At 44.5% G+C, this 24286-nt stretch overlaps 1 protein-coding gene across 1 annotated transcript in view; it reads right to left on the reverse strand.

Moving 5' to 3' along the window:
• PAPSS1 (3'-phosphoadenosine 5'-phosphosulfate synthase 1) overlaps positions 1-18743 on the reverse strand; it is a 49299-nt gene extending 30556 nt beyond the window's left edge. Inside the window, exons 1-5 of the mRNA XM_082236963.1 lie at positions 18303-18743; positions 9328-9442; positions 6370-6605; positions 4069-4207; positions 2771-2889 (exon numbers count right to left, since the gene is read on the reverse strand). Coding sequence (XP_082093089.1) covers positions 2771-2889; positions 4069-4207; positions 6370-6605; positions 9328-9442; positions 18303-18362 — 669 coding nt within the window. The 5' untranslated portion in view covers positions 18363-18743. The remainder of the gene's footprint in view (positions 1-2770; positions 2890-4068; positions 4208-6369; positions 6606-9327; positions 9443-18302) is intronic.
• Positions 18744-24286: the final 5543 nt, after the last annotated feature.

The raw sequence follows: 24286 nt of genomic DNA on the forward strand, positions 1-24286 counted from the left end.
TATTTCACTTGAATGCACACAGCTCAGCACAAGCAGTTTTGGACAGCTGGCTGGGTCAGGAATCTGCTGGAGCTCTATGTGGATGGAGCCAGGTGAACAATGCTCATTTGAAAAATGGCGAGTTCCAGGATGCTACATCCTAGGAGGTATATCAATTACAGAGAGACCATATTTCACCCAAGTCTGACATAACAGCAATGAAAAATATTATGAGACACTTTACCTAACCATTTATTTTGAGTGACAAAACAAAGGAAAAGCACGTTTATAACTCAGCTGAGAACATTTGCTGGAGCATACTTTCAAAACTGACTGCTTTCTCTCCTTTGGGTCCGAATTGCAATACTTGCTGGGGGGTTTAAAACATGTCATCTTCTTCCCATTGCAATAAGAGGAACAAAATGGAACATGTGCAGTCTCTAAGCAGAACTATCATGGCCGCACAGGTCAAAACCCATTTTAAGAAGCACAAAGGAAAAAACAGGGAGTCTTTCGTATTGGCACATTGACTCTCGAGCTGAAATGGTGCAAAATGAAACTTATTTCAATAAAAAACAACTGTGGCATCAGCAGAAACCTGACTCAGCAGCATCAAATGGAAGTGCTAATGCATGTATAAAGGTAAAGGGACCCCTGACCATTAGGTCCAGCCGTGGCCGACTCTGGAGTTGCGGCGCTCATCTCGCTTTATTGGCCGAGGGAGCCGGCGTACAGCTTCCGGGTCATGTGGCTAGCATGACTAAGCCGCTTCTGGCGAACCAGAGCAGCGCACGGAAATGCTGTTTACCTTCCCACTGGAACGGTACCTATTTATCTACTTGCACTTTGATGTGCCTTTGAACTGCTAGGTTGGCAGGAGCAGGGACCGAGCAACAGGAGCTCACCCCGTCGCAGGGATTTAAACCGCCGACCTTCTGATCGGCAAGTCCTAGGCTCTGTGGTACAAGGAATACCAGCAGTTTGAGAGTTTAGGTGAATTCACTGACTTGGGGGGGGTGTTAATTCTTAAATGCCTTTGAAATTCTTCTGTAAGTTTTAAGAACATAACCTGCAAGTTGCCCATCTAGTCCAACACCCTGTTTAGGATGCCCATAGGAAGTCCACAACTAGCGACCATGTGCAGCCACACTCTCACCTCCTGAGTTTTCCAGTAACTGATATTCAGAAGCATACCGCTTCCAACAGTGGAGGTAAGATAGCTTTCACAGTAGTAACATGCCAGGGGGTTTGCCCTCTCTTATTGAAGTATCTAGGTGGTGGTTATTTACCAGACTGGGACTTAAGGCAGCTTATACATAAACTGCAAAAGGTTGAAAAGTAATCACTATTTACTGTTGGATCCCCATTGGGTACCCAATGGGAGCCTCCACATAGATCAGCCAAACACACTTAAACTATGTTTTAGCAGCTATACAAGCCCAAATTGCTTTCTCCTTTCCGTGATAAGGATCTCACATAGCTCCACAACTTACAAAGCAAAAAAGTGATTCTGCTAATGTGCATTAATGTAGCAGAAACATAAAAAAAAGGACAGCAACATGCCTTTCTTTTCTTTTTTCATTCACAGTGCTACAAAACAAGAACAAAAAACAGGTAGTTCATTTCCATTTCCAGGGGGGCAAGGGAGTTCCCAAAAAATAAGAGCGCTGCCATAAAGTCTCTTTATTGATGCTCTGCGTATTCATTCCCCACTTTTCTTCATTCAAGCAATTCCACTATGATCTCTGCACCACTCACAGCTGGAAGCCCACGGTAGCAGCTACAACCTGCCTTTTGGGAATTACCATTTCAGAACAGAACAACTTTTCCTCTCGCAAAGCTCTTGGCTGTTCGTTTATTACAGACACTTTAATACAGGCACTCCTCCACCACCCTCAAATGATTCAATTACAAAAGGGGCAAGTCAGCCCTGTGACAATAAAACGGAAAAAACTGCAGTTTGCGTATAATACCATTTATTCATGAAGTAACTGCACTTATCCCTTCATAAGCCGAATGTGTAAGATCATCACTTCTTACCATGGCAGTCCAACAATAGCTTTGCTCAAGCACTAAATGCGAAAGCATCTCTCGGTTTTATCTTTTACTGCCCTTTTTCCTGTCACGTTGCAAAGACTGAAATATTTGAAGTCAGGCGGGTGAAGTACTGTTTGCTCACCGATGTGAGATATAGATTGTTGGGTCTCACCCAATAGAATTAGACCCGCTGCATTGGTTTTAGGGGTTTTACACTCAAGTGCGACTAATGTTGCATTTCACCAGATTCGACTACCCCATTCCACTAGCAGAAGTCAGTGCAAGGACCTCCACTACCACATCAGGGCTTCCCCAACCCTTTTTGGAGAGTGGGAAGAACCCCCCCCCCCAGGAAAGCACATGAGGGAGGAAAGTGGGGATCACTCCACTGGGCAAGTAGAAATGTTTGCTTGACAATATTCTTAGAACTATTATGAATTCCACCCTCAAACAGGGATATCAGCAAGCAACGAAGCTTAACTTGATTAATGGTGCAAGTTTGCATTGAGCAGATCTGCAGAAGCCTGTATATTAACAAAACCACACTTCTGAAGAGAGGGACACATTTTACCTGTTCTTGGAAAATACACAGGAATTGCCATTCCATTGGAAGTTTTTAAATCAAAGAATCTAACCAAGTAAGGGACCAAATGTTGCACCCACCACTTTTCAATAAGCCCGTTTACATGTGCAGCGAATATTAAGCTGGCAACTTCACAAGATGTTTACAAGTCAATACTACAAGACTCCATACCCTCTCTTGCAGAAGTTCCACAACTTGCTGAATGCAGTCATTGACATCACAGGAATCCGTTTTGAGTACCAGCTCAGGGGCTTCAGGTTTCTCATACTCTGAGTCAATACCAGTAAAACCTGAGTGGGGGGAGAAAAACAGAACATAGGACAAGGCTGCTTTTCAGATGGGTCTTCTACTCTCCTGCTGTAATATGTTATTCCAGCTACTTATCTGAAAAGCTTGCTTACATCTAACATTCCTGGTCTTTTCTAGTCCATCCCAAAATAATTACTGAACTGTAACTAAAAGGGTCCTTCTGTCTCACTGTAAATCTTCTTGTGGACAAAGACAATGTCATAAGCACATTTTTGAACAGGGAATATGAGTTACAAGTAAAGCTTGTGGAGGCTGATACATCAGTACAGTGGTGCCCCGCAAGACGAATGCCTCGCAAGACGGAAAACTCGCTAGACGAAAGAGTTTTCCGTTTTGGAGGTGCTTCGCAAAACGAATCTCCTATGGGCTTGCTTCGCAAGACGACAATGTCTTGCGAGTTTTTTCCCTCCCCCCCCCCTTTTTCTAAGCCGCTAAGCCGCTTATCAGCTGATCCGATAAGCCGATAAGCAGATAAGCCGCTAAAAGCCGCTAATAGCACTAATCCGCTAATCCGTTAATGGGCTTGCTTCGCAAGACGAAAAAACCGCTAGACGAAGAGAATCACAGAACGGATTCTTTTCGTCTTGCGAGGCACCACTGTAATTTCAAATTTTATTTCTCTTCTGGGCAATGTTTGTGTGCGTATATATATATATGCTTATATATATGCTTAGACAGCATATCTTGTTGGGCATGAGCAGTTTGAGAGAAGGTACTGGATTTTAAAAAGCGGCTTTGTATCCAGAGTAAACAATAGCCAGAGTAATCAATAATTTTGCTCTCAGAGAGAATGAGTAACAGTTACGACAGCTAAGTATGGTTCCATTTGGATTCTTTGCAGTGTTACTGGGTTGTGTCTCTATCACATATATATGCTTAGACATAGCATATGAGACCACCACTTTTCTGATGCTAAGCAGGTCTGTGTCTGGTCAGCACTTGGGAACTACATTTATGCCACTTTGGGCGCCAGGTTTTTAAGAAAAGGCAAGATATCAAAGTAAGAAAATAATTAAATGGGTGCTCTTCTGTACCCTAGTATTACAGAGAGCAGGTGGCTTGCATTATATTTTATTTGTCATTAGCTCATTCGTACAGTAGGCAATAGCCCAACAGCCCCAGTTGGGACACCATAAAAGAACTTTGGCATGAAAGCTCACCTTTAATTTCTCCAGCACGAGCTTTTTTGTAGAGGCCTTTCACATCTCTCTGCTCACAAACGTACAATGGAGCATCCACAAATACTTCAAAGAAAGGCAGGCTTGCCACTTCATGGATTTGCCTTGCATTGTTACGGTCCTGAGAAGTAACAAAGAGAAAAGCAATGGCAGAAATAAAACTTTCCACCACATCACACGCTAAACAACGACCCAGTGAAATGCAAGTCACGGTTAACACAAAAAGGCTTCCTTGTAACCTTGGTTCTCAGTATCAATAACAAATACAAATCTTCACTGTAGAGTGTAGTATCAGTTTGAAGTGGGCTTTCGAACCATGTTTAAGAGAAAACCTAGTTTGTGCTGATGCACATGGAAGGTGGTGAATCTGACTCCCAATTTACAAAACCACAATTTTCAGGGAACCAGTGCTATGTCTACATGAGGGTATCATGTCATAAGGGGGAGGGGAATGAAACACAAGGCATTGCAAAGTCTCGTGATTGGACACAGCGGCTGCTTACGTATCAAGCTAACTGAAAATGTTATCAAATGTTGTATCTGCTTGAATGACTGCTGGTCTTCAGAGCACACCAAACGAGTAATTGATTTAGACTTGCACAGTAGGCAGCATTTTTATATGCCCAGCATAAACATATGTTTGTCACACTTGCCATGGTGAGCATCCCACCCCTTTGGGGTGGATGTGATGAGTCCCAGTCTACTCCTAAACATGAAGCTGGGATGGGAGAGAGATGAGAGATAGAAAGACACTGAGGATCAGAAGAGGTTGAATTGTACTTCTGACGTTTTCCAAGCGCTGGTTTGCACATAATGTTAGACCAAGATTTAGCACTATGTGAATGAGCCTCAGAGAGCCAGAAAAAAGCACCCAGTTCACATGTGGGTCGGGGTTGGAAATCTTCTGAGTTTATTTTCAAAGGATCTCAGCTTAATGTTAGGTGTGAATCAGGAAAACTGGTATTTTAAAAAAGTTTTTCAAAAAAAAAATAAAAGTTTAAAAAGCCTGCTTTGTAACTCATGGTTTGAAAATGACTTGTTTAGAAAGTAACACAGGCTTGTTTTGTTACTGAATATATGGTATTCAATGTTCTTTCTAAAAAGCCAATTTTCTCCTTGCTAATTATGTTTTAAAAATTCTGCCTTACTAAGACTAAGGCTATGTTTTGAAATACAATGAAAACTTGCTTCAGATTTCTCTTGCACCATTTCCAAGCCTATGCAAGGCGTTGCCAGCTTCCCTTCCACAGTATTACCTTTGTGTTTAACTACCTGCCTAACCATTTGCAGGTCCACCTGCCCCAAGCCTTCTAAATAAACAAGTAGTTTACAAAAATTAAAAAATGTGACTTAAGTGGAAGCTAACCCCCTTAATCCTGGCAGTACCTACTAAGGTGTGAGCCAGTTTTGCCTGGAGTGAGAGAGGGAGCGTTAAGCAAAGTGGAAAGGAGTTGCCAATTTTGCTGTTCTGAGGTGATTCTCACTTAGGAGGCTATGAACCTAGTACCCTGAGTGCTTCTAGCTACACCCTCTGGTTAGCTCAACGGACACATCTGCAAATAAATTGCACCACAGGTCTTCCTTTCCATAGCAGCAGTTCCCAGCTGGTGATCTGTGGGTCCCGGGGGGTCTGCGTAACCCACCCATGGTGCTATTTACATCAATAAAATGACCATAGAGATATTAAAATTTTCAAAAGTAGGGGGTCCATGGCTTGGCTTTTGAAAAACAGTACTGCAGTCTACAGTACTTAGCTTATTGGGAACCACTGTTCCATAGCATTAAAAGGTAAAGGGACCCCTGACCGTTAAGCCCAGTCGCGAACAACTCTGGGGTTGCACACTCATCTCACTCTATAGGTTAAGGGAGCCAGTGTTTGTCTGCAGACAGCTTCCATGTCATGTGGCCAGCATGACTAAGCCGCTTCTGGCGAAGCAGAGCAGCACACGGAAACACCGTTTACCTTCCCACCGGAGCGGTACCTATTTATTTACTTGCACTTTGACGTGCTTTCGAACTGCTAGGTTGGCAGGAGCAGGGACTGAGCAACGGGAGCTCACCCCGTCACGGGGATTCAAACTGCCGACCTTCTGATCAGCAAGTCCTAGGCTCTGTGGTTTAACCCGCAGTGCCACCCGCATCCCAGCTGATGTGTGTAAGAGGCTCCTAAATCTCAGCCAAAATTTAACACATTCAACAAAGGAAGGATTATTTGACCATATTCTTGAAATAGTTAACACCGCAGTGCAATTTCGGTGGAAAATGAGGACATGGGGTGCTCACCTGGGCATAAGGAGAAATGAAACTAGTGATGCACACCAAGCCAGCATCTGCAAACAACTTGGCAACCTCAGCAATCCGGCGGACATTTTCTTCCCTGTCTTCTGGTGAGAATCCTAGATTCTTATTCAGGCCTTGTCTGATGTTGTCACCATCCAGGGTATAGCATGGAATGCCATGGCACACTAGATATTCCTCCAGTGCCATGCTAACTGTGGTCTTCCCAGCTCCAGACAAACCTACATTAGTTTTAAAGAAAAAAATAACCCAAAAAAACCACAGGATCCGGTCAATAAAAGTCAATAGATGACTGACATTTAAAAATCATGCCTGGCTCATCACATTTAGGAGAGTGGAAACACAGTATTAATCATGTTCACTCCAAAATAAACTACATGAATGGGATACACTTCCAAGATTACCATGCTTAGGACTCCACCTATGGCCACACAACTCCTGCAGCTTTTAAGTATATGCCTGAAATCCTTTGCAGGGGGCAGGGACTATGTTCGGCTTAACATTCACATAACATTCTTAAAACGTCGCACAAGGCCCACTAAAATTTTACCCTCCCTCTTTCCATCTAGACAAATGGGTACTCATCTTGACACTCCCTATTTTTTCAGAGTTCATCAGCAAAAGGTAACATCAAGAAATCAGCTGCCTTGAAAAGCTGTGTATCACCTACACAGGACAAAAGCACTCTCTGCCAGAAAATGTGAATAAACTGCATGCATCACCACATGGCAGAAGTGCTTGCATCCATTTCACTGCATAGGCATGTGCCAGTTTTCCAGTGAGCAAAACTGCAAAAAAATGCATGCATATGTGCCAATTTCATTTTTTCCAGCACCAAAGGGCTGTCCATATGGGAAATTCATAAACTTCTATCCAAATTTTCCTTCTCTTAAGGTAATTACCGTATTTTTCCATGTATAAGACTAGGGGTTTTTTTTTACCAAAAAATTAGGTTTAAAATTGGGGCTCATCTTATACACGGGTAGCGCTGAGGGGTGTTTTCTTAATTTGGAGTCCCCCAAAATAGAGGGCATCTTATACATGGGGGGGTGGTGCTGTGAGTTAAACCACGGAGCCTAGGACTTGCTGATCAGAAGGTTGGTGGTTCGAATCCCCGCTCCCGTTGCTCGGTCCCTGCTCCTGCCAACCTAGCAGTTCGAAAGCACGTCAAAGTGCAAGTAGATAAATAGATACCGCTCCGGCGGGAAGGTAAACGGCGTTTCTGTGCGCTGCTCTGGTTCGCCAGAAGCGGCTTAGTCATGCTGGCTACATGATCCGGAAGCTGTACGCCGGCTCCCTCGGCCAATAAAGCGAGATGAGCGCCGCAACCCCAGAGTCGGTCACGACTGGACCTAATGGTCAGGGGTCCCTTTACCTTTACCTATACATGGGGGCGTCTTACACATGGAAAAATACGGCAAGTCTTCCCTGTGTTCCCCAACTCTAGAATCTGTTGCTACGGTTTGAGAGGGAGCCCACCTCTCTTGGGGATTTCTTTATTTTATTTGTTGGAAAACACCCTGGGGTGCCTGTACGGCCCCGAAACTCTGAGCGTCCTCCGGTATGCACAGCTCTGGAAAAGGCATCTCCCTTCTCTTCCAGTGCGCTTCTAGCGACATACATCATTATGATATATGCACACTAATCTTCTGGCATAACACAGCAAGAAGAGTGAGACACTATGTATAGACAAAAGCATAATGACGTCCATTCTCTCCAGCTGCGAGAGAACAAACAGAAAGAAATATAAGTGAAAGTACAGTGTAATAGTACTAGCAGCGGAAGAGATAAGACTGTCTTCCTTTCCCAGAGTCGTCCCAGACAGGCATGTGGTTTACAACAATCCCATATGCAGCATAGGAGGAGTGAAATTGCTAACAACCTTTCCTCCATGAGGCTCAAGGGGGTGTTAATGGTTCTCCTCCTCCTCATTTTATCCTCACAACCACCCTGTGAGATAGATTAGGCTGAGAGACAAGTGACTGGCCCAAGATCACTGAGTGAGCTTCATGGCTGAGGGGGGACTAGAACCCCTGTCTCCCAGGCATTAGCCCAACACTCTCTAACCACTATGCCACACCGGCTCTTCCGGACTGGATATGGTGCAAGGGCTACAGGTGGAGGGGGAAGATGGTGGAAATCCCTGCCTCTCCAAGTGAATGAATCTTCAATCCAATCTGTAATGTTTAAAATGTTCCCAAGCAACTATATATATATATATATCATATTGCTTGCCTAAATCATGAGGGAGCCAACACTAACCCCAGCCTTCTGGGATCATACAAACAAATGTTCAGTGAAGATAGCGAAAGGGAATCCTTGTAAAGGTACAGTGGTACCTCTGGTTAAGAACTTACCGTATTTTTTGCTCTATAAGACTCACTTTTTCCCTCCTAAAAAGTAAGGGGAAATGTGTGTGCGTCTTATGGAGCGAATGCAGGCTGCGCAGCTATCACAGAAGCCAGAACAGCAAGAGGGATTGCTGTTTTCACTGTGCAGCGATCCCTCTTGCTGTTCTGGCTTCTGAGATTCAGAATATTTTTTTTCTTGTTTTCCTCCTCCAAAAACTATGTGCGTCTTGTGGCCTGGTGCATCTTATATAGCAAAAAATACGGTAATTCGTTCCGGAGGTCCGCTCTTAACCTGAAACCGTTCTTAACATGAGGTACCACTTTAGCTAATAGGGCTTCCCGCTGCGCAATTTCTGTTCTCATCCTGAGGTAAAGTTCTTAACCCGAGGTACTATTTCTGGGTTAGCGGAGTCTGTAACCCGAAGTGTTTGCAACCCAAGGTACCAGTGTAGTCAATTTGCAATTCTGGCTCCTGCAAGAGCTACTGCGAAAATATTTAGCTGGTACCTCCTGCCGCTGCCATCACTTTATAATGGCAAGAGAGCAAACAACACACTAAAACAGAGCAAACTTATGGGCAGCAATACTGTACCTGTTAGCCAGACTGTGCAGCCCCGAAAGCCACTTCTGGTCCCTACTACCTGACCCCTCTTATTGCGGCTGACATGGTGGGCTTGGTAGGTGACATTGGTAGCTCTCTGCATTCCCTGAAAGAAATAAACAGGCAAAGTTCTTCAGTTTCTTAAATAATCAATTTTCGACAATCCAGGTAACATATTAAAGCGAACTGGCACAAACGAGAACTATTAACAGAATGCCGTGCGATCAAAAAATAAATAAATGTGGAGTTCTGTGACATTTTCCTCAAGGATGTAAAATGATGCAGCAGTATGTCAAAACTAAAAGATAATCCTCTTTGGGCTACTGGAGTTTCAAAATGCTTTTATGCTATTATCCATACACTTGTTGATATTGTCCATCGTTTCAGGGCCCTTCACCATCACATTTTAGAACCACCGACACTGAACTCTAGGCTCAATTGAACAGGCATAAATTGCACAGAGATTTGAAAGCTTCTTCATGATTTCTAACAGGGCCACTAAAAAGGCACAAGATCCATTTCGATGCAAGGAAGGGACAACTAACCGTGTAGCCATGTTGGGATGGCTGCCTTCCACAGCTCCTTGTAGCAAAATTTGTTAAGACTAGTGTTTGCCACTTGATGTTGTTGGGACTGCAGCTGGCAGGGCCTGATGGGAGTTGTAGTCCAAAACATCTGGTGGGCATCCACCTGGCAAAGGCTGGTTAAGACTAAGAAGGGGACACAGGCAGTTCTGCCTTCCTCATAAGACACAGTATTGAAAAGCACGCCAGAGTTTTGTAGCATCCCGGGACTGGGAGAGACCTATTTTGCACAACTTCCTGCTGATATGGGTTCTAAGAAAGGAGGGGAGTAAGCAGGCAGTTCAAAATTCAGCAGGATGCTCTCAGATCACTCAAGAATCTGGCAGCTACTGCTCCAAGGATGACAAACTTCAACTCTTCTGGCTACGAAGATACTACCATGACCCCCTTTAGTTGGCAAAATTAACTATCCAGCATCTAAACAGTGTCTGTATAGCCCTAGGTCAAAGTGATTCATATGTATTATCTCACTATAATTCTTGCCAGCAACCTGGTATAGTAGGTAAGTGTTATTTCCATATAGCAGATATAGGGCTGAGGTTAGAGATAGGCAAGCTACAAAGATTACCTAGCAAAAGCATGGCAGAGATTAGATTTAAACTGGAGAACTCCTGATTCATAGTTGTTCCCCACTACACACACCAACTTCCTTCTTGGGCTCCCCATGGCTTCTGCAATATTTGTCTTGGGGGTATTGCCCCGTGCTGCAGTCAAAAATCCATACGTTAACTCCCAAACTAAAATTATGTGCACTTGGATCGGGCAGCTCTGAATCTCATGATTTTGCAATGCCAGCATTTAAACAATTTAACTTCATGAAAACAGAGTGCAGCCTTATGCACTAACCACAAGACAAAAATAAGAAGCTACAGGCAAAAATTTAGTTTCTTTTTAAAGCCACTCTGGTCTCTACTACATTTAATTTGCCTACGATCTACTTTACCCCACTTGGGATTCTTCTGACAATGGAATTATACTAGTCTTTCAAAATATACATATACAAACCTCAAGTTACTTAAATGACATTTCTCCTCTAGTCTATGCCTAACAAGAAAAAGCAGAAGGATCTGGAGGTCATCACAATTAAATACGTTATTGCCTAACACAGTTCCACTCCTTACCATTGTACACATCCATTTACACAACCGCAACGGTTTTTCCCTTCCCTACACCAGCCATGTCCTAGACCTTCATTGACTAACAATGTGTTATGTAAGTTATTACACCACCTCCACTTCCAAGGTAAACCCACTTAGGAGGCCAAGTCACAACAACATACTCACACAATTTTATCTTTGCAAGCACCCTGCAAGGTAAGCTATGCTAAGAGGTAGTAGGGGTCCAGTCACCCAACAGGTTCTTAGCTGAATCTCTCCAACTGTTACTTGGAGGCTGAATCACTACAAAAACAATGACCGATAAAGATGGCTTGTAAAGAAAGCCCTGCCTGTTTTCAACGGAGCAAGATTTGAAAGCTGTTTCACAGGACAAAATTGCATTATCTAAACAAGTTTCCATGGATAGCCAACATGGTATTTTCCAGATGGCTTGGACTCCCAACTCCCATCAACCCTAGCCAGAATGGCAATAACTCAGGAATCATGTGGGCTGCAGTTCACATCTGGAATGCACCAAATTGGCTACTCGGGTTTAGCCTGCTGTAACTTACAGTGGGGTCCTTAAAATAGTTATTTCCCTTCTCTGCACCCTGGCATCCCCAGGGGGTCACAAAGAATACCACCTTACTTGGGCATCTAAGTAGAACCATTAGTAGAACAGCTGTTAGCTCCCACCATATTTGCTATATATTTATGTCTATTTTTGAATACAAAAATGGATGCCATTTTAACTCAAGATGGCAGAATGAACCTTTCAAAATTGCACTGATTTTAGCAACTGTCTTCAAATAACTGCACTTTTTTCCTTTTGTTTCTTAAAACTCCTGCGCAACACTGGATATGAGGCTGCTAGTTCGGAATACAGAGAAATATGACTCTACGGTAGCCTGGCTGAAAAGCTGGAGATAAGAATGTGAATTCAGAATCCCCTTGGATCAAACTATACCAGTTGCACTATAACCAAGCAGAATATACAGAGCATGATAAAGATAGAATTAAAGTTTCTTCTAACTTCTGAACTATCAGCTTAGCTCAGTCGGTAAGCACGACTTAGGGTTGCAGGTTCAAGACCCATGTGGGGCAAAAAGGGGGTTGGACTAGATGACCCTCATGATCCCTCCCAATTCTACGATTCGATTATCTGCTGCAGCAACAGCTGAGCCTGGAACCAGAAGTCTCTCTCTCTATTCTCCTGGCAGATAAACAATGTAGACTTCATGGGGCCTCACCACCAGCTAACTCCAGCTGAAGTCCACTAGCACAGAACTTAGCTAAGCATTTCTAGATCTTGCCTGTGAAATTGACACAAATAGCCTGAACTGCATCAGGATGGTGGCAGCAGAGAAGCAAAGGTCAACCTGGATTGCCCATTCAAGGAAGAGGAAATAATACTTGGGCCTTGGGCTGTAACGAAAGGTCAACCCTAAAACATTTTAGGCATTTTTAAAATAACTTAACCCTAAGCATCCCAACTTTCCATGGCACCTGCATCAACAAAGAACAGTTGACAATCATGACACAAGAAACTCTGCTGACACTGCCCTAAAAAGTGGAGAATAACTGTCACATATACAACACCAAATATACAATAGGCCTACAATTTCTAAGTTTCCTGCTAGCTGCTGACTTCTTAACATACAGGCACTGTGAACCTACAAAGGTAATCTTACCTCCAAACAGCAACAGCAGTTTAACAAATTAGGCATTGTGGTCAAAAACATTTAACTAAATGTCTTGCACTAACTGCTGATATAGGAACTTCCTTTGAGAAGCAAAAGTATGAGATTATCTCCACAGCAACAAGAAAAGCGAGCAGATAATCTTCAAGTTTTGCTTTCCTGGACATAGGAACCATCATGATAGCAAACTGAAGTGTTAAAATACAGGGGATATAATAGTTTGCTTAAACAAAAACTGGAGAAGGTCCAGAAACTCAGTTGGCTACGCCTGCTTGCCAACTTCAGAGTATACTTACCTGGCTTGCCAAGCAGCAAGAAAAAACAATTCTCTGGTCATAAATACCCATTGCTTTTCTCTCTTTTTTTTTAAAAAAAGCCCCTTCTTGCTCAGCTTTGTTTTGGAGGTTTTTCAAGTTTGGTAAGAATTGACAGAAACAGTCCATATTGAAACACACCGAGAAATGGTCATTAGCTTCCTAGAAAGGGCAATTCCAATACCACAAGGAGAGGTAGATTTTCCACATTGGAAAGCCTTCTGTTTTGGTCCTGGGAAGAACCGGAGAATGTAATTTGAGTGAAATATCCTATTTGCATCCTTGTGGAGAACAAGAAATGATCTTCTCTCAGTGATGTATGTATTTGAAGAAATTTGGTCATGACTGAAAAAATCTAATTAGTCAAAAAGGACTTGAAATTAGTCTTCTGCTATATCAATTGCATATATATTATTTGAGAATAATATAGTATATTTGCATATTTTAGGTTCTATTATTGTTTATGCACTGTTATATCCAGTCAGACTATTGGTCCATTTAGCTCAGTGTTGTCTATGCTAATTGGCTATGTCTTTCCAGGGTTTCAGGCAACTGCTATTCCCAGGAGATACCAGGAACCTTCTGCATGAGAGTCAGATATTCTGTTACTGAGCTACAGTTCTTCCCTAATAGGGTTCATATATTCTTAGTATACCACAGACCAGATGTGAAAGTATGACACTAACATTTTGAGAGAAGTGGGTGAGGAAGGCTGGGGAAAAAATCCACCTCTGCAACACCACCCACCTAATCTATTCGCTGTAATCTGGACAGAACTCCAGTAAAAATTTGGAACAGGCAATGCAGATACTTGCAGAAGATATAAAAATCTCTAAGCAATTGTTATGTTCTATTTGGAACCTTGCTACTGGCAGCTTTTGTACCAATCCAACGTCAAGGCCAATTAAACACCCCCTTCCTTGTTTTACTGAAGCTAAACTAAACAGAAATTCTCCCTGCTAAGGTCACCTGCCCAGGTTCAGAGCATTTAAACAAACCAGAACCACACATTTATCAAGAGAAGCATGATACAAGGTTAGGCAAGGTTGTGCATACTGAAGAAATATGCAAAACTCCACTTTTACCCCAAAAACACATGCCTGCAATCCTATGCTGGGGGAAGAGAAGGAAATGGCTTCTCTGCTCCAAACTGTCCCACACTTAAAATTTTTGAGAGGAATCCCTACATACAGCAGCCTTTAAGGCTGGGTATATGCATCTGCCTTTAACAGGTAGTTCTGCGTCTTAGAAAACAGAAGGGAAACAGTTGGCATATCCCCACCTCCCAGCCCTATAAATACCAAAAAAGAAATTCGTCCAAACTAAAAAAAAAATTAAAGAGAGGGAAGAATAATCATGTCTTGATTTAGGAAGCATTTATGCAAATTTTTACTGAGCTGCTTTGAAAGTTGTGCCTCGGAATGTCAGTAACGTCCTTTTCAGAATTAGCACCCTGAACTTTCACGATGTCTGATGTCTGAAGGGATAGAATGATGACTTACTAGGTTTCTGGGCTGAAATCCAGCTTTGTTGGCTTTTCTCAAGCTAACTTATGTGCTGTCCATGATTGTGCTGGGTTTACTCAGCAACAGGGTGCTCTACCACTGAGTACCAGAGTGCTTGGCAGCTAATTATCTATAGTCGTCTTACCTATAGCAGTCATGCATTACTAAAAAGGAGCGGTGCTATTTATATTGATGTTCTACAAAGTTACTGAGTAGCATGATAAAGTTACACTGGAGACCCTTTAGTGTGGTATGTGCACAACCAACCGTGTTCCTAGGAACCCTGCTAATTTCATTTTCAAAGCTTACCAGGGAGTCCTCAGTGACAACATTGTTAAGTAGCAGTGAGACTGTCAATAAGAGTATGGCTTCTATTACTGATCTGGTCCTACAGGGCGCAGCCAGAGAAGAGTGTTGGGTCAGGTGTCTTCCATAAGTAACATTTAAAAAAGAGACTTATGCAACCTTGAAGACTAACAAATTTATTGCGGCCTCTGGCTCAAGGAAGCCATATTACCAGGTACATGAAGTGGTCAAAGTAAATAAATAAGCTTATGAACTCACACATGTATGCACACACCCCTAGTGCAGAAAGACATTGAGTGGTGGAATTATTACTTTACAAGAAGGATGAGAAATCATAACAAGCTGTTATGATAGCCACACTTTGATTATCTGAAACTTTGAATAAAGGGCAATCCATTACCATAAAAACATAAAACCAGTCCTCTTGGATCAGATCAAAGGTCCAGCCTCCTGTTGGTGCATCTTCTGGTGCTGCGCTGCCCCACAGATCAGCTGATTCACAGGGCAGGGCAGCATCAAAAGAGACATGTCTTTTGGTGCACCACTAACCAGGTAACTAGTGCAGCCTCACCAGCCAGCCAGATGGAAATGTTAGCCACCAAATCTGGAACCAGACATCTCTCCCCTTGCTTGCAAAAGGCCAGTTGCCTGTCGTGCAATGCGACTGGTGCCGGGTGAGTTTTGAACGCTGGATAGAATAATTTGTTTCACTTGAGCTAAGAAAGTTTCCTTTTTAAAAAAATTACAGAGACAGGGACAGAACCAAGGTGTGACTTAGAGGAGGGGTGGGGAACTGAAGGGTGAAGCAGACCCCTGCAGAAAGCAAGACCAAAGCCTCCACTCATTAGCTGGTTGCTTTTCTGCCAACATGCTTCCTGCAGATGAAGCAGAACCCTCCCCCATGGGTCCACTTTGACAGGGGGGGCAGAGCTACCCAACTATCAGTCTCCTGATGTCAACTAAGGGTGCTGCTGACCTCTGGTCAAAGTTGGCATGGCGGGGGGTGAAATAAAGATCTGGCACCCCAGGCCAAAAAGGTTCCCCACCCTGACCTTAAAGCCTCTGATTTCATGGTTTGTCACATGACGAACTATGAGATGTAACTGTGACTTCTTCTTCATTTAGAGCTCATGGTTTGTCTGTAGGAAACAAATCTGGTTTCAAAGGTACGGTAAGTCAAACCATGTCTCTGCCACTGATTGCAAGACAGTAGCAGGACCAGGGGAGGCAAGAAGTGGTCATGAACTTCTCTCTAGGAACCCACATCTTTATACTAAGTCTGTTCCCCAACACAGCACCCTTAGAGTCTCTTCCTAGCCCCCACAAAGCCTCCGTCCAAACACTCCCTTGGTCATGAGGCGATGGAAGTAGTTAACATTTTCTCCCTCAAAAAGTACATGGAGCTGAAGGGAAAGTTGCAAGAGTGGCATTCTTTCCCACTTCCTCTGTGAATTATTTTGGGCTTTTCAAGGCTCAGGTCAATTCCGCTGGGTTCGCGTTTTACCCAGATTCCTTGAAAAAGTGAAGCACATGCACAGTCTCTGTTTCTGCCTTTTGGAGGGATGGAAACTGATCTGGTCAGGGGAGAAAAGTGACCAGAAGGAGTGGAACTGACCAGTGGCGGAGCTCCATGCTTCGGCACTGGGGGGGGGGAGAGAAGGGGGCAGGGCTGGCGCGTGTCCTGGGGTGAGGGGCAGCCGCGATGGCACCCTGCCAGGGGCAGTGCACTCCCCCCCCCGCACTCCTCTGCCAGTGGCACTGACAGCACACACACCTGAAAAGGTTGGCAACCCCTGTGCTAAGCCATGATTTGGCTAAGGGTTATGTAAACTAAGAGCACTCCAGCTGTTCTTCTGGGCTACACATTTTCATCAGGAACACTTTTCCTTTTAGCTAAAGTGCCACTACAGGAGGCATACCAGAAGAAGCTATGGAACTCAAGCGGGGATCTGAGGTTAGTGTGATTCATTTCAGACTTCTTTCTGGCCTTAGAATCAGAGTTGGAATGCAGGAATATGCAGATGTCCCAAACAGGGATCGAACCTGCAAACTTGGCCTTACCAGTGCCACGCTCTAACCAACTGAAGGCAGACCATCAAGGAATTCTAACCATCAATAACATGCTCTCTGCATCACCTTAACTGCCCAACCCCACCCTCCTTGATAGCCCTTTAGAAAGGGATATAGCAGAGTAGAAGAGCATCTATTTTGCAAGAAGGAGGTCGCAGGTTCAATCCTCAGCATCTCCAGAAAGGGATGGGGAAAACTTCCCCATCTGAAACCCTGGAGAGTTGTTGCCAGTCAGTGTAGACAATACTGAGGCAGATGGACCACTGGCTTGGTGGTATCGGGCAGTTCCTATGTTCACATGGCCAGATTCTGGGTCTCACAATGAATGTTCATCACACATCACAAGACTAGTCTTTTTTCTAAAGCATAATCTTTGAGATGAAGTAGGTAAAGGACGCCTTTTAAATTTCTTCTTCCATTTCAAAAGTATCATGATAAAGCTTTTAGAATCATGCATTAAGAAAGCAACATAGCTCTCCCCCCCCCCAAATAATTACAGCTATTAATTATGCCATCAAAACCCACCACCTCTTTTCTAGCAAAGGCCTCTTTCCACCACTGCCCCCAGTAGTTTCCTAGCCTTTGGCCAGCACTGTAAATTGACCTGTTGGCACCTTTGCAATTAAAACCCAAGTTTGTTCATGCCTCCTTCCACAGTGCTCTCATTCAACATGCAACCCACAAAGAACTTCAGTGTTGGGGCTGCCCAAGATTTATGAATGCTCACATTGTACTCTTGAGATCCCACTCCGTTCCTCCTCCAATAGACATGAAAAAAAGGAGGAAAAGAGGGGGGGGGTGATGCTGAATGAGGTTACATGCTCCTCTGCATCACAGTTATGCTTGCCACCCACAACTTTTAAAGCAAACACAGCACTATAAGGCCACTCTTAGCAACAGAGAACTGGCATATTTAACTTCATTCATAAAGACAGGCTATACCAGAGACATTTGCAGCAAGGAGAGCAAAGAGATGAATTGCCTTCCTCTCTTTTTCCCTCCCTCAAAGCAAAAAAAAAAAAAATGCAGACACGTCAGTGGAATCTATTGAAATGCGATCCTCCCGCCGAGCGAGGAAGGCTTCGTATCCCAAGCAGCCTGCGTTATTCCCTCCACCCACTTCCCAAGCCTGCCCCATCTTGTGCAAACGCAAAGAGAGAGGCGCTGCAAGCCGCTGCGCTCGCCTCACTCGAGCCTCCGGCAGCCAGCAGCAAAAACCACACGCCAAAAGGTTGCTCAAGCAAAGCCGCATCCCGGCAGGGAGACATCCCTCTCCCCCCTTCCTCTTTTCTCTTTGGACTGTTTTCTTCCTTGGGAAGGGGCCACCTTCCTCTCACCAGCTTGCCAAACTGCAGCTAGCTTCAAAAATAAAAAGAAAAAACAGTCTTACCCAACTCTGCACTTTGTTGCTCAGCTTGACTTTTTTGCAGTGGCTCGCGGGCAAATCCATTTGCAAGAGAGCCCGGGACGCCGGGGATGTTGGCAGAAGAGGAGGAGGAGGAGATGCGGGGACAGAAAAAGGAAGGGCAAGCGCAGAGGCAAGGCGCGCGCGCTGAGAGCTAGGATTCGGCGCGGGGCCTGAAGGCGAGGGGGCAGGAGAGGGAGCGAGGCGTGAGGGGAGGGGAGGATGCTGCTGCTGCTGCTGCTTGCTCGGAGATGCCGGCTTGGCGCTGGGAGGCTCTTGCGCGCGCGCCTGCGCCTGCCTAGTGAAACGGAGACGGGTGGAGTAGGTGGGACGCCAGCCAAAGAGGAGAAGGGACCGAAAGGGGAGGAGCGAGAATCAGGCGGCCGGGCGGAGTGGAGAGAGAGAGCTCTGGCCACGCGCACGGCGGCGCGCTCACGGTTTCCTTCCAGGACGCGCGCGCGCGCAACTCTTGACTGCCACGCCGCACAGCGCTTGCCTCTCCGCGCGCGCGCGCCTTGCCAGACGAGGGCGGGGGCGGGAAATGCGCGAGGCGAGGGAGGGCGGCGTCTACGACGGCTCCGGCCTATGAAAGGGAAGGAGGAGGAGGAGGAGCAGCGGATGGGGCCCAGTGCTTCCGGGTTTGCCCCTCTAGCCTGGCCGGCGCTGCTCTCTCTTGCCTGCTGCTGGTGTTGGTGGTGGAGGAGGAAGGAGAGGCGGAGGTGGGAGGAAGGCAGCTGAGCATCCTCGGTTGCATTTATATATCCCACCAAACTGCGGAAGGCAATGGAAGACAGGAGTGCCAAATCCCACCCTTACAGTTCTTAATTTGTTGTTGTTTAGTCGTGTCCGACTCTTCGTGACCCCATGGACCAGAGCACGCCAGGCACTCCTGTCTTCCACTGCCTCCCGCAGTTTGGTCAAACTCATGTTCGTAGCTTCGAGAACACTGTCCAACCATCTCGTCCTCTGTCGTCCCCTTCTCCTTGTGCCCTCCATCTTTCCCAACATCAGGGTCTTTTCCAGGGAGTCTTCTCTTCTCATGAGGTGGCCAAAGTATTGGAGTCTCAGCTTCAGGATCTGTCCTTCCAGTGAGCACTCAGGGCTGATTTCCTTCAGAATGGAGAGGTTGGATCTTCTTGCAGTCCATGGGACTCTCAAGAGTCTCCTCCAGCACCATAATTCAAAAGCATCAATTCTTCGGTGATCAGCCTTCTTGATGGTCCAGCTCTCACTTCCATACATCACTACCGGGAAAACCATGGCTTTAACTATACGGACCTTTGTTGGCAAGGTGATGTCTCTGCTTTTTAAGATGCTGTCTAGGTTTGTCATTGCTTCAGAGAAGCTATGAGCTATGCCGTGCAGGTCATAGTGGAGAGTTTTGACCAAACGTGATTTACCTGGAGCAGGAACCGGCAAGCCACTCCAGTATCCCTGCCAAGAAAACTCCATGGACAAAGACAACAGTTCTTAATAGCCTTCAAAATATAATTTGCATTGCCCCACACACACACACGCCCCACACACCGCTAGACAGTAGCGGACCATGCAATGCAGGGAGGTGGGGTCGGTTGGAGCACAGCTGCTCCCTGAGAGGTTGAGCGGGCTCACGCAGTGCCGGATTTACTGAAATACTTTATTGTCACTTGTACAACTTGTATACAGTGAGATTACATGAGCACCGCCCACCCCCCCAGCTTTCTTAGTCTTAATTCCCCTCATTTTCTGACACACACACACACCGAACCGGAAAATTGCCCTGTTGTTATCTTTTCATTCAACAGCCTAACAGCCCACGGATAGAAGCTGTTCTTTACCCTGTTGGTGCGACTAATCATGCTTCTATATCTTCTGCCCGAGGGCAGGAGATCAAGAAAGTGCCGGCCAGGGTGTGAATCATCCCTGAGAATTTTCCTCACTCTCCTGAGGCAACGTTCTGCGATGTCATCCAGCGGATTCACGGGGCAGCCCATTATATATTGTGCTGTATTCACCACCCTCTGTAGGCACTTCCTATCAGTTGATGTCAAACCAGCGTACCACACCATGATGCAGTATGAAAGGACACTTTCTATTGTGGACCGGTAGAAGGAGATCATCAAACATTGATTGACATCATTCTTTTACAGTACTCTGAGGAGTATAAACTAAACAAGCTATAGCTTAGGGCCCCACTCTCTTGGAAGCCCCCAAAAATTTAAAAACAAAAACAAAACGATGTACATTTCCAAAATACAAGATAAAAAACAATAAAATAGTAACAGTGACAAATGGCTTTAGATACCTATTAGGTCCATAAATTACCATATAGCATATATTCAACACAAAAAAACAGTGACAATTGGTTGTTGACAAAGGACAGTTGGACATATAAAGGGCCCCATTTACCTTCAGTAGCTGAAATATACTCAGAGCCGCAAAGTGATTTCATGCTCTTTATTCAGCTCATAGTGGTGAGGAGGAATGAATGAATGTCCCCTCAAAGTATCTGCTTTATATACATTATTTACACAATGCGCTGCACATGATTGGCTAATTCTGGAATTCTACTGTAAGCCAATCAGGTTGTGGATTCACTTATATCTGGAGCATGATTCGGTGGTTCCTGCCAACCAATCATACTGCTGCATTGTTCTAGGACCAATCAGATTGCTGCATTCTGAATCCTATTGTTCTAGGACCAATCAGACTGCTGCAATTTGGATCCTATTGTTCTGCTGCAGTTTGGATCCTATTCAACTCAGTACATAACAGTAGCTTAGGGCCTCATCAAACCTAAATCCGGCCCTGCGCACCACTCCCCGCATTTCTGGTCAGTTGTACCACAGCTGCTCCCGGGGAGGTTGAGTGGGATGAGCATGGTGTGGTGCAAATGCATGAGCACGTCCCATAGCCAAAGCAGTTTCAGGATATGTACTTGTTCCAGGGAAATCGGGAAAATTTGCCCGTTTCCATAGAATCATATAATTGTAGATTTGGAAGGGATCCCAGGTGTCAGCTAGTCCAACCCCCTGCAAATGAAGAATGGGAAGATTTTTCAGGGGTTCACCAGCCTCTTGCAAGCACGGCAGAATTTTAAAGGAAAATTTGCTTCTGAACCAGTGTAGGCTGATCTACCGCCTTGCTCAAAGTCTCCACAAAGAAAAGCTATCAATATTTAACTGCACAACCACTTCCATTGGCCAGCGGCTTTTTAACAGGAAGTTCTTTCTTAATACCTAAGCCTGCTTTCCTGAAGTTTTCACCCCTTACAGCAGTCATTAAATAGCTCAGTAGCAGTGGAAAACAAGCTTTCAAAAATTACTGATTATTTGAGAATCCTTTCAACACACATATTTCTTACGCTAGATAAACTTCGCTCATTCTTTGCCCTTTTACCATGCCGATTGTGAGAAGTGTAATTAAAATGTATTAAAGGGCATTAATCTAAATTCAATATGATTAAATAATTACATGTAATTAATCTAAATTCAATAAGATTTGACATTTGTGGTTTGCTTACAGTCAGAATTCTTCACAGGCTGACCTGCTAAACCAGGGTGGTATTCAACTAATTTGTACTCAGAATAGATCCTCTAAAATTAACAGTTAAAGGTAAAGGGACCCCTGACCATTAGGTCCAGTCGTGGCCGACTCTGGGGTTGCGGTGCTCATCTCGCTTTATTGGCCGAGGGAGCTGGCGTACAGCTTCCAGGTCATGTGGCCAGCATGACTAAGCTGCTTCTGGCGAACCAGAGCAGCACACAGAAACGCTGTTTACCTTCCCGCCAGAGCGGTACCTATTTATCTACTTGCACTTTGACATGCTTTCAAACTGCTAGGTTGGCAGGAACAGGGACCAAACACCGGGAGCTTACCCCGTTGCAGGGATTCGAACCACTGACCTTCTGATCGGCAAGTCCTAGGCTCTGTGGTTTAACCCACAGCGCCACCCGCGTCCCTCAAAATTAACAGTTAAGATTAGGTGAATTATGTACATTAATTTTAGTGGGTCTAGTCTGAGTAGTCGGCAATATTAGGATATTGTAGTGCACTGCTAAATCATTGTGCTTTAGATTATTCTCAGATCTGTGTTTAGAAATTCAGTTTATCTGTCCTGAATATTCCAGCATTCAGGTTCCTTGGATGTCTACAAGTTAGAGTGTTGAGAGAGAGAGAGAGAGAGAGAGAGAGAGAGAGAGAGATTGAGAGAGAGAGAAATTCTCTGTCCACTTTCTCCATTGTTCACACTTTCCCCAGAGAGGGTCTAAATAAGATGCAGTGATCAAACAATTACACAATGTGAAGAAAATGAATGATACAGAGATGTTTTCTCTTCCCCTCTCACAATATCAGAACCCAGAGTCTTATCCAAGGGAGCACAAGTATGGGAGATTCGGGACAGACTTTGGAACACTCCCCTCCAGCCATATTGGAGGATCTTGCAGTGGGATGCTCTCAAGGAGTGTTAAAAACACCTTTATTCCTTAGGCTTTTCCCAACTGAGCTATCATCTCATTTTAGATGTTGTTATAAGAAAGAAGCTGCATATATTTTCCCATTTGCATGTTGTAGCTGTTTTGCAGATGTGTTGAAAAGGTAACCCATTTTAGAGCAGGAGACATTGCAAGCAATTTAATTTCTGTATTGGTATGTGTTTTCCACTAGAGGTCACTCAAACTTTTTTTTTTTTTAAAAAAAGAAAAGCTATGATGCGATTTCTAGAGGGGTATAATGCTGGCCTCTTGAGTTTTATCTCCATTTATTTATAGCAAATGTCCCTTAAGAATTCTTGCACTATTAAGTAAAACTCAACAATCACAGCAATGTATTTTAATGTTCTTGTCACACGAAAAAACAGATCATAAGGACGCAATGTTAAAATTAGCCTACATGGGTTTTAATTATGTAAATGCAGCATTTTAGGATAAGTAATGATGGTTTTAGATAACCTTTGGAATGTGGAAAGTAGCTTTCTGCCTAGTTTTGATTCATCCCATTGAAATTGTGGGTCTGGGCAATTGTCTCTTAGCCTTTGCATCCTGAAAGTGATCGTGATTAATAATAACAGTCAACAGGAAAAGAAAACAGAGAAACAGTGATGGGCGAGGACATCTAAAGAAATTTAAAAGACTGCATTCTTACAGAAATGCACTCAGCAGTATCCCCTCACCCACACACCACAAACACCAAATAGGGCACCACCCATTAATCACTTGAAGCCCCATTGATTTCAGTGGGGGGAAATCTATGGGGCTTTGAAGTATTAAACTTTGGCTGGGCCTACAGGCATGTGTTTGCAACTTGCAAGTTTCCATGGCCATTCATGTATCTGGGGATTCAGAAACCAGAGGCTTGGGCAAAGTAAGAGAAGCTGCCTTTAGTTTTGTTGAAAAATAGACACACACCCCCACTTCCAGAAACTGCCCCTGAATATCATTGCAAGAGAGAGGAGTGTACAGGCAGTACCTCTGGGCTGAGACAAAACTGCATTGACTGAGGGAGCTGGAGCTTAGGGAGGGTAGGGGCGTTTGCAGGGGCTTCTAAGGCCTCCGTTCACCTCCAACCTTCACCAGAGCAAGTTGTGCAACCGGAGCTTTCCAAGGTGCTGGAAATACCTTGCCTTAGATATTGACCAGAAAAAGTGGGAGATGGGCAGAAAAATTATCTGATATCTTTGTGGGGCAGGGGGAAGGTGTTGGAAAAGGTAGTTTCTAAGTTTAATCCGAGGCTCACTTCAGACAGGTTGTTAATCTCTAAGAAGTGGGGGTCCTTTCTGGACCAGTGGGCCAGACCTTCGTCTCCCCACCCTCGTGGGCTAACTTTGACAGGTGGGCGGAGTCACTCATCTGTCAATTATCTGATGCTGTAATGGAATGGTATCAGGTGATGGAAAGGTGAGTCGTCCTGCCCAGCTGCTTAAGGTAGTCCGTGGGTGACTGCAGGGGTGGGGAACCATTTTTACCCCAAGGGCCACATTGTCATGGGCC

Source organism: Podarcis vaucheri (genome assembly GCF_965113315.1).
Source record: "Podarcis vaucheri genome assembly, chromosome: 9".
Taxonomy (NCBI): domain Eukaryota; kingdom Metazoa; phylum Chordata; class Lepidosauria; order Squamata; family Lacertidae; genus Podarcis; species Podarcis vaucheri.